Source organism: Colobus angolensis, unplaced genomic scaffold (genome assembly GCF_000951035.1).
Source record: "Colobus angolensis palliatus isolate OR3802 unplaced genomic scaffold, Cang.pa_1.0 Scaffold10, whole genome shotgun sequence".
NCBI classification, from domain to species: domain Eukaryota; kingdom Metazoa; phylum Chordata; class Mammalia; order Primates; family Cercopithecidae; genus Colobus; species Colobus angolensis.
The window spans coordinates 21,946,116-21,957,524 of record NW_012110919.1 but is presented as its reverse complement, the minus strand read 5'-3'; the positions used below and the strand labels follow the sequence as shown (position 1 = coordinate 21,957,524).

Sequence of the window (11,409 nt, the reverse complement as noted above, 5' to 3'; positions counted from 1 at the left end):
AAAAAAAAAAAAACAGGTAAATAAAGAAAGGTGAGCTCAGTCTTGATAATGCATTTCTTTCTTTTTCTGTTTCATTTTTTGAGGCCAGGTCTTGCTGGTCCACCCACGCTGGAGTGCAGTGGTGTAATCATGGCTCACTGTAGCCCCAACCATGGGGCCTCAAGCAGTCCTCCCGCCTCAGCCTCCTGAGTAGCTGGGACTACAGGTGCACACCACTATGCCCGGCTAATTTTTTTATTTTTAGTGGAGTGCAGTGGTGTAATCATGGCTCACTGTAGCCCCAACCATGGGGCTTCAAGCAGTCCTCCCGCCTCAGCCTCCTGAGTAGCTGGGACTACAGGTGCACACCACTGTGCCTGGCTAATTTTTTTATTTTTAGTAGAGTCAGGGACTCACTGTGTTGTCCAAGCAGGTCTTGGGGGGCCGGGTGCGGTGGCTCATACCTGTAATCCCAGCACTTTGGGAGGCCGCGGCCAGCAGGTCATGAGGTCAGGAGATGAGACCATCCTGGTTAACACGGTGAAACCCTTCTCTACTACAAATACAAAAAAATTAGCCAGGTGTGGTGGCATGCACCTGTAGTCCCAGCTAATCGGGAGGTTGAGGCAGGAGAATCCCTTGAACCTGGGAGGCAGAGAGGTTGCATTGAGCTGAGATCACACCACTGCACTCCAGCCTGGCGACAGAGCGACGGAGTTTCACTCTTGTTGCCCAGGCTTGAATGCAATGGCGCAATCTTGGCTCATCGCAACCTCTGCTTCCCAGGTTCAAGCGATTCCCCAGCCTCAGCCTCCCAAGTAGCTGGGATTACAGGTGCCTGCCACCATACGTGGCTAATTTTTTGTATTTTTAGTAAAGACGGGGTTTCACCATGTTGGTCAGGCTGATCTCGATCTCCTGACCTCAGGCAATCTACCTGCCTTGGCCTCCCAAAGAGATTATACTTTTTTTCATATTAAGTTTTCAAAATCCACTGTGTTTTTTTGTTTTTTTTGTTGTTGTTGTTTGTTTGTTTGTTTTTTGTTTTTTTTTTGAGACAGAGTCTCGCTGTCGCCCAGGCTGGAGTGAAGTGGAGCAATCTTGGCTCACGGCAAGCTTGGCTTCCCGAGTTCACGCCATTCTCCTGCCTCAGCCTCCCGAGTAGCAGGGACTACTAGGCGCCCGCCACCACGCCCGGCTAGTTTTTCATATTTTTAGTAGAGACGGATTTTCACCGAGTTAGCCAGGATGGTCTCAATCTCCTGACCTCATGATTTGCCCTCCTTGGCCTCTCAAAGTGCTGGGATTACAGGTGTGAGCCACCGCGCCCAGCCCACTGTGTGTTTTATACTTAGAGGGGCACATCTCAAGTTGGGCTACCCTCATTTCAGATGCGCAGTAGCCACGTGTGGAATGGCTATTGTATTGTACAGTACCGCCCTCTACAGGGTAGAAGGAGAGGGGATGGGATATGTTCTCAATTTTGTTCTTTATTTCCCAGTGATTGACCAATGTTTGCTGCTTTTGATGTTCTTTGTGATCTCCAGCTCTGACTCAGTTGTATCATCACTAGCATCAGCACTTTGTTTAAAAATCAATTTTCATTCTTATAAAAGACGACAAAGTATTAATGACAAATACATCTATACACAGATGCTAATCCTGCTGAAATTGAACTCTTGGCTGGTAGGCAATGCCACCCTGTGGTAGCTCAAAAGTTTATTCATCAATATATGAAAGGCCAAATTCTAAGTAGAGAATGTGGCTTAGGAGTGTTAGTGTAGAATACATTAAACGTGAGTGCTTTTTATAATGAATTTTGGAGTAAATGTATGTAGTAGCATGTAGTGAAATTAACTGTTAGGAGAAAACAGAGGTAAGAATTCCTGAGAAGTTGGTAAGATTGTTCTTTTAATGTAATTTTTTTTTCTTCAGGGGTTGCAGATGGTGTAGGAGGCTGGAGAGACTATGGAGTTGATCCGTCTCAGTTCTCAGGGACTTTAATGCGGACATGCGAACGTTTAGTAAAAGAAGGACGGTTCATACCTAGTAATCCCATTGGAATTCTCACCACAAGCTACTGTGAGTTGCTGCAAAATAAAGTACCTTTGCTCGGTAAGTGGATATCCTATATGTTTTCCTCTAACGAAGCCCCCCAGATATTTAAAAACAAACCCAAGAAAATCACTTATTGGACCAGCTTTTTTCTGAGGCTCTTCCTACTAAGCAGAGTGTGATAGAGAAACTATAGGCTAACCGCTGGGCACAGTGGTTCACGCCTGTAATCCCAGCACTTTGGGAGGCTGAGGCGGGCAGATCACCTGAGGTCGGGAGTTCGAGACCAGCCTAACCAACATAGAGAAACCCTGTCTCTACTAAAAATACAAAAATTCGCCGGGCATGGTGGCGCATGCCTGTAATCCCAGCTACTTGGGAGACTGAGGCAGGAGAATCACTTGAACCCGGGAGGTGGAGATTGCGGTGAGCTGAGATGGCGCCATTGCACTCCAACCTGGACCACAAGAGCGAAACTCTGTCTCCAAAAAAAAAAAAAAGAGAGAAACTATAGGCTAACCAGAATACTAAGTACTGTTTGGAGGGAATATGGATAGGTACAGCACTTCAGAAAACAATTTGGTATTAAATATGAACACATAGTATGCCACAGCAATTGCACTTCTAGGTGTTTACCCTAGACTAGAGAAACACTTGCACAATACGTGAACCAAGAGATAGGTATGAGAATGTTCTCAAAATGTTGCCAATAATAGCAGAGAACTGGGGACAACCTAAAAGTCTGTCTGTTGTAGAAAAATACATTGTGAAAAGAAATGACTTAAAGCTGCACGCTCTACTCAGGAACATGTTGTGAAGGGAAGAGAGAACATTGCAGAATTCCACCTAACAGATTCCACATATTTCAAGTTTAGAAACATAAAAAGTTAAAACTGTATTATTGAGGGATTCTAAAATTTGGTAAAAGAAGAAAGAAGAGCAAGAGGAAAGAAAAGAAAGGATCTGGCCTGCAAAATTCAGTTCATTACCTGTAATGAGTTCAAGTTGTGTTTGGTCACCCCACACTGCTAACAGGTGATTAGTTGGTGAAATAACTTGGCACAAATTAGATCCCCGATAATCTTGTATTAGAAAACTTAAAACCAAATATCTAGGGGTTGTTTATCTGGTATGCTAATGGAGCATCCTTTGGCCAGGCCTCTACATTTGTTTGTTAAATGATTTCCTGGGAACTTACCCAGCCTTCTAAGCAGACTCTCAGGGTATTATTACATTTCTGCTCATTGCCAGCATCTTTACTAGAAAGCCTCCCTCTCAGTCACCATTGACATTTAAAATCAGCCTCTGTTCGGCCAGGCGCGGTGGCTCACACCTGTAATCCCAGCACTTTGGGAGGCTGAAGTTGGCGGATCACAAGGTCAGGAGATTGAGACCATCCTGGCTAACACAGTGAAACCCTGTCTCTACTAAAAATACAAAAAATTAGCCCGTGTGGTGGCGGGCGCCTGTAGTCCCAGCTACTTGAGAGGCTGAGGCGGGAGAATGGCATGAACCTGGGGGAGCTTGCGGTGAGCCGAGATCGCACCACTGCACTCCAGCCTGGGCAACAAAGCAAGACTCCGTCTCAAAAAAAAAAAAAAATCAGCCCCTGTTCAGTGTTAATGGAGATCACCACAGTTGTAGAATTTGCCTTCAGTTTAAAGTCCTTTGTAAGGAGTACTTTTTATCAGTCTGCTGTCTTCTGTCTTTGTGCTGTGATTAACTAACTTGTTTTCCTTCAAACTGAGGAGGAATCTTGCCTTGCAGTTGCAGTATATACTGCTTTGTCTGAATTCCCTGTTTTGGACATGCAATCTGGAGCTTGCCTAGCACAGTGAAACATTCTAGATTCTATTTCTAGCACCTCTCTGTCAACTTGCTGTGTGACTTTGGGCAACCCACTTAACCTCTGATCTCCTTGCTTCACATGTTAAATGGAGAGAGAGCCCCTAGACACAGATTCCAGGGGCCTGCCTCCCGCATGTTCTCAAGAGTGGCTCTGCTGACCCCCTGACCCCCGATCATTGACTTGAGATAACCGGTTACAAAACACATAACTATCTTGATTTTACACTTTAAAAGCTTTGGTTTTTGCTGTGCTTTTTTTCCTATTCCTACTTTCCCTTTCTTTCTGTTCACCCCCATGTATCTGGGAGATATTAATAAAATATATTTAAATTTAATATTAGAGAAAATAATATTTTCTTGCATTGAATATTGTGATTACTTTTTTCTCCTAAAAGGCACATTGAAGTAGTCTTTCATCACCATGTTTGACATACCTCTTTTTCACAAAATCTACACATCTCTAGGCTGTTGGTAATGAAACTCAAGCATATTTTGACAAAGACAGGCTGCTGAGTTTTACTGAACTTCAGCTAGATATAATTGTAAATCATGACAACTTTATAAGTTAGGTAATTTTTTTTTTTAATCCAGCAATTGCGAAAAAGCCTACAAAGCAATTCCAATGTAGAAGGCAAGCTGGTAGCTATAACCATTTATTTCTTTGACTTTCTAGCTGTGTTTGGGTCTAAGGGCATTACAGACTAATTGTTGACATATATGATTTCCTCAGAAACCCTTAAATGGATTGATAAAGTCCTAAGCAGCCAGCGTATCTTAAGAACGTGAGGGATTGGTCCTAATAAGGTTATCCCTTTTTCTGCCACACAAAAGGCTTAGTAGTAGTTTACAAAATAAGGGGCTGGGTGATAAAAATATTTCCATTTGGCCGGGCGCGGTGGCTCAAGCCTGTAATCCCAGCACTTTGGGAGGCCGAGACGGGCGGGTCACGAGGTCAGGAGATGGAGACCATCCTGGCTAACATGGTGAAGCCCCGTCTCTACTAAAAAATAAAAAAAAAAAACTAGCCGGGCGCGGTAGCGGGCACCTGTAGTCCCAGCTACTTGGGAGGCTGAGGCAGGAGAATGGCTTGAACCTGGGAGGCGGAGCTTGCAGTGAGCTGAGATCCGGCCACTGCACTCCAGTCTGGGCGATGGAGCGAGACTCTGCCTCAAAAAAAAAAAAAAAAAAAAAGATATTTCCATTTAAGCATGAGGGACTTGCCTGGGTTCCCATCTATACGGGTCATTTGTCTAAACATCCTACACTGTGGTTCTCAGCACCGCTTTTCTTACTCATCTTTGCCTGCTTGTTCCTCTCCAAGCACATGAGAATCATGAGCTTTTCTCCCAATATTAGGCTGCTGGGGCCTGAGCCATGTGCACACATCAGGAATTTGAGGAGGCAAAGGAGGAGGGTACACTCCAAGCCCAGATGGTTCTGTAAGGCCGGGCTTATACTCGTTGGTGCTGCTTTGGATACTGAAGCTCAGTCACTCACCAGGACTGTTTTGATTCCAACTCGGCGAGTTACTGTCACAGGGTAGCAAAAGATAGCCTGGCTTCATCAGTGAGTAATAACGAGTCACATGAGTCCTTCTTGCAGCAGAATTTTCAAGGATGTGTTACTCGGGTTGTTTTTCTTTCTCAGAATATAATCCCATGAGTTTTCAGAAGATGTTTTGGGTGGTGATCTATTAATGATAAATGGTTAGAGTTGATGTGCAGTGAGTTAGGAAGGAAGGGTAATGGGCAGTCCTTGTCCTACTGTAAGCTATGGAGCGGGTTATCTGACAGCACTACCAGTGAGTTACAGTACCCATGCTTTGCTTTTCATTGACACTTAATGGCCAGCGTAGTATGAGTTTAGTACTAATGCATATACTGTAGATAACAAGGAAATGGAATTTCTGTACGTTAGCATGAGAAAGATATGTATATTTTTAAGTGTTTTTAAGTTACTTTGTTAGGACAAAATTAACAAGAATTACCCATAATCCCACTAAGAAAACTATTAATATTTGAGTGATTATGCTTTCAGATTTTTTTTCTGTGCGTATTTGTGCATAGAAGAATGGTAACTTGAATTGAGTCTATTGTGTGCTCACAACAGCCCCATGAGGTAAATACATAGGTACTTAATGTTATTCCCCTCCGCCTTTTTTTTTTTTTTGAGACAGGGTCTTGCACTGTTGCCCAGGCTGGAGTACAGTGGTGCAATCCCAGCTCACTGAAACCTCCGCCCCCCCGGGTTCAAACAATTCTTGTGCCTCAGCCTCCCAAGTAGCTGGGATTACAGGCGTGCACCACCACGTCCAGCTAATTTTTTGTATTTTTAGTAGAGAGGGGATTTCACCCTGTTGGCCAGGCTTAGAGGCTTAGTCTCAAACTCCTGGCCTTAAATGATCCACCCGCCTCGGCCTCTCAAAGTGCTGGGATTATAGGCATGAGCCACCATGCCTGTTTTGTTAGGAAGAAACAAGTCTGGAGAGAGTAAGTGACTTGCCATGGTCATATAACTGGAAAATGATGACACACTGGGATTTAATACAGCTGGTTCCATGGCCCATTTGTTTTGTTTTCCTTTTAACCATCATTTAAATAATTTAGACTTTGCCTATTGCTTTTTTTAAAAAATTTACTTCTAGTAAACATTACTCTTTTTGGTGTACAGTTCTTTAAGTTTTGACATCATCTTTTGTTAAGGAAACTTTCATGAGTTTGTAATCTACTTATTTTAAAGTTACCTTTCCTTTCAAATATATTTTATATAATTTTAATGGCTATAAAATAGCTAACACTATCTGTTGTAAGGGTTTGACATGACTTAACTAATTTTAATCCTTAGAAACAATTCTGTGAGGTACTTACTGTTATCCCTGTTTTTGTGGATGAGGAAACTGGGGCACAGAGAGGTTAAGTAGCTCTCTCCGTCACAGAGCTGGGAAGTGGCAGAGTTAGGATTCAGACATAGGCAGGCTGACTCCAGAGCCTGTACTCCTGAGTATTACGTGATGGTGTATCTTTGCACTGTATGGATGTACTGTAATTTATTTAACCAGTCCCTTATTTCAGATGTTTAGATTGTTTCTAGTTCTTCCTCATCTTAAGCAATGTTTTTGTACTTAAGTCTTGTTTGTCCCTCTAATTATTTTCTTAGCATAAATTCTCACAGATGGAATTGCTAGATGAAAGGAGGTACATTTTTCAGGGCTATCTTGCCCTCCAGGAAAGTTGTTTACTTTTACTTTTCACTCCCGCAGAATGTTCTGTGCAGTGGGCATGTTCCCTACACTTTGGCAACACCATGCATTATCTTCTTTTGACTCGTGTTAAACTAATAGGTGAAAAGTGTTACTAGTGAGGTGGTCATTTTTTCATATATTTACAGATCATCTACATTTATTTCTTTGTGAACTGCCTATTTTTCTATGTTGCCATTTTTCTGGTGGAGGTAGGTATAGGTTTAACTGTTAGTACTGGAGAGCGGTCTCTGCTAGTTGTGCTGTTAGTGTTTCAGTCTAGGGAAGATTCTGTGGCCCGTGCACAGCTAAGCTATCTTGAGTTCTTTGCCCAGAGTCTCTGTTGAATGAACAGGTTGATTCCACAAGCTGCCTGCAGAAATTTGGTCTTGTTGCCTCATAGTGAGTGAGTCATTAGTCTCCAATAAAAGTTCTTCATGACCTCAACAGATGGAAATCTGGTTTAAAATTGTAGTTATGTGCCCTGTCTTAAATGTTGGTGAATTTTGTGGAGAAGGCTTCCTGCCAGTGACTAACAAGAAATGTCAGGAAAATGTAACATTTTCATTCTGGCATTTAAGTATTAAAACTTAATATCTCAACAACATGCTTTTGAGCATTTGGCATAGGTGATAGCACTACTGTTGAAATAGTGTGATTAAATACCAGTCATTTTTATTGCTTTCTATCACTGCAAATGGAAGAATTCAGATCATCGGTGGCCCAATTACTATTTATAATACAAATCCTTTTTCTTTCCCCACCATGTTAACCCTGATAAGGGTATTATTGACATTCATAGAGGATGTGGAGCATAACTAAGAAAGGTCCTGTTTAGGCAAAGGAGATTCAAATTATGGTGTGTTGCTCTTTGGGGTTATGTGTTAATGTGTGTGCAAAGGCAGCCTAGGAAGAAAAAATAAATGGAGATGATTTTTGTTTCTAGGTAGCAGCACCGCCTGCATTGTGGTGCTGGACAGAACCAGCCACCGCTTACACACAGCAAACCTGGGCGATTCAGGCTTCCTGGTTGTCAGGGGTGGTGAAGTTGTGCACCGATCGGATGAGCAGCAGCATTACTTCAACACTCCATTCCAGCTCTCAATCGCTCCCCCTGAAGCTGAGGGAGTCGTCTTGAGTGACAGGTAATCTCCCCTCTCAGCCATTAAGTGTGAGCAGGATGTGGTTCATTCATAGTCCCCTCCTGTCCCCCTTGAATGCAGTGAGGTAGGTATTTCCATGAAAAGAAGACAGAGAATGTCCTCATCAAGAGGACCTTTTAGTTTAACTTTGAAAGATACTTTGCTGGAACTAGACAATCTAGCTCAGTGGAATTCTGATAAATACCCAATAATTTGACAAGACCATGAAAATGCTATTTCAGGCTTACAGAATATCAGTTTTTCATATCAACACCACATGGTACATACAGTACCTTTATGAAATTGTGCTGGAGAAATGAGTCATTGTTCATGCATGCCGTTGCTTATACAAGATTTTGCATACATTGTTGGGGAAGAGCACAGACATCTGCGTTATTTATCAGAGTAACTTCCTGATTCTCTAGACCTCTTATTACATGCATCAAATAGAACTTGCAGGAAATTGAATCAAAATGGTCTTGAGTGGCTGGGCACGGTGGCTCACGCCTATAATCCCAGCACTTTGGGAGGCTGAGGTGGGTGGATCACTTGAGGCCAGGAGTTCAAGACCAGCCTGGCCAACACGGTGAAATCCCATCTCTACTAAAAATGCAAAAATTGGCTGGGCGAGGTGGCGGGCGTCTGTAGTCCCAGCTACTCGGGAGGCTGAGGCAGGAGAATCACTTGAACCCGGGAAGCAGAGGTTGCAGTGAGCCAAGATCACACCACTACACTCTAGCCTGGGTGACAGAGCAAGACTCTGTCTCAAAAAAAACCAAAACATTAAAGCCAGAATGGTCTTGAGGTGGGCACAGTGCTGTAGAGCCATTTCAGAGGCTGAGGCTGGAAAATCGATGGAGTCCAGCCTGGGCGACATAGCGACACCCTGTCTCTTAAAAAAAGTGGTCTTGGATATGTTCTTTGATAATGTTATTGAGGTGTTCTCTTTTTCTTTCTCACGTCTTTTCTCAATTCACTTTTAAATTGTCAAGAACATTCCAAGGTGGTACTTTTTTCTTTCCCTCCTTCTCTGAGACAGAGTCTTGCTCTTGTTGCCCAGGCTGGAGTGCAATGGCATGATCTCAGCTCACTGCAACCTCTGTCTCCCGGTTCAAGTGATTCTCCTGCTTCAGCCTCCCAAGTAGCTGGGATTACAGGTGCCCGCCACCATGCCTGGCTAATTTTTGTATTTTTAATAGAGTTGGCGTTTCACCATGTTGGCCAGGCTTGTCTGAAACTCCAGACCTCGTGATCCACCCGCCTCGGCCTCCCAAAGTGCTGAGATTAACAGGCATGAGCCACTGTGCCCAGCCAAGACAGTGCTTTTTTGAGTTGACTTTTACAGTTTTTCTTTTCTTAGATGAGTATCCAGAGTAAGGCAAAGCCCCAGATTTCAGTGTCTTTAACAATCTTATAGCTTTATAGGACCTGGCACAAACATCACTGGCAATTCATAAATGTTGATTAATGGACAATGAGCCTTTTGTAAAAATAGAAGCATTCTAGCAAGTACTTGTCTCTGCTTAATAGCTCTTATTAAACCAGCTCTTAGGTCCAAACTAAGATAAAATGAATTATTATTGCCATCTTTTAAACTGGAATGAGCATGTTATATAATTAAATATTCAGTATTGCCCATCTAAAAAGTAACTTTAGCAGTATAAGTAACTTTTTAAAAGTCTAAATATTCTTCCAATTATGGTCACCAGCCCAAATCCGAAAGTAAAAAGTAAAAGTAGGCGGGTGACCATAATTGGAAGAATATTTGATTCTAGCCCCTTCTTAAGTTGGCTGTAATCTACATTATTGTTAGCCACACTGGAGTGGGGAGAACTCTGAACCCCAAGGCCTCCATAGAGCCCAAGCTCAGATCACAGTTTTGGAGACTGGTGCTTTAATTTTTTCTTCATTTGATTCTTCTTGTTGGGCTGCCAAGCACCAAAGCAGCCCTGCCATATCTCACACACTGTCTGTGGGACAGACAGGTTGGGGCAGTACTCTGCCGGCGTGCCAGCGAGGTGGAGGTGGCTTCCCCTGGAGCCCAGAGACAGCTCGCTAGCATGTGATTTCAGCTCATGTTTCAGTGCAGTCGAAAGTTTCCAGCAGCACAGTACGTTCAATCAAAATGGGCAAAACTGCAGCTGGCAGAACACCAAGCTCATGGGTGGGAGTGTTAGGAGAGGACGAACGGTCCAATGGGAGCAAGACTCTCACAGACAGAATAGCAAAGGACACTCCTGGGGAAAGAAAAACCTCAGCATAAAACAGAGCTTCAGTGCCACCCTGGTCATTAATCTACACTTCTACAATCGGATTAGCTTTCAAAGGCTGAGTAGATGAGAGCATCTTGCATGGTTTTCTCTTTATTCCACAGAGAGAATTGACCTGATTTCCCCCAGTTTTACAGTCTTTTTCCTTTTTTTTTTTTTTCATGCTGCATGTATCTCCTTAGTTAATGGTCCCTCTTATCTACAGAATATTATTTTAACCTTAACTTACAGGTTTTCCTTTAGTAGACATTTTTACAAAATGTTGATTATCTAAATGTCTAAGTGAAAGTCGGTTCCCTGCAGCAGCACGTGGCAGAACTTCACATGTGCCACCTTCTTCCTCAGTCAAGTGAAGATAAACCAGAAATTTTCTGAGTGCATTTAGTGTGAATCCTCATAGGCATGTGTGCTTTTGTCTGGTAGTTTTTATGCTTTCTCTTCACAAATGTTGTCACATGTTGCTTACACAAGTGTTGGGGTTTTTCTTTCAAGCTGCTTTGTGTCTGGTGCCTCCCTTCCGGGTCAGTATCTGATTTGCTTTCCTGGCTCTTGTTCCTTAATTACAGGTTAAGGCAGATTATCAGATCTCACCTTTCCCTCCCTAGGGAGGCCTGGAAGGTGTGAAACTGGCCTTAAGAAGTACCCAAGAGGCCGGGCACGGTGGCTCATGCCTATAATCCCAGCACTTTGGGAGGCCAAGGCGGGCAGATCTCAAGGTCAGGAGATCGAGACCACGGTGAAACCCCGTCTCCACCAAAAATACAAAAAAATTAGCCAGGCACAGTGGCGGGTGCCAGTAGTCCCGCCTGTAGTCCCAGCTACTCGGGAGGCCAAGGCAGGAGAATGTTGTGAACCCGGGAGGTGGAGCTTGCAGTGA

General features: G+C 43.3%; 1 protein-coding gene across 1 annotated transcript in view; it reads left to right on the top strand.

Moving 5' to 3' along the window:
* Window positions 1-11,409, top strand: part of PPTC7 (PTC7 protein phosphatase homolog (S. cerevisiae)) — a 50,233-nt gene that overhangs the window by 28,676 nt on the left and 10,148 nt on the right. The window contains exons 2-3 of the mRNA XM_011936468.1: window positions 1,915-2,094; window positions 8,067-8,265. Of these exons, the coding sequence (XP_011791858.1) occupies window positions 1,915-2,094; window positions 8,067-8,265 (379 nt within the window). The remainder of the gene's footprint in view (window positions 1-1,914; window positions 2,095-8,066; window positions 8,266-11,409) is intronic.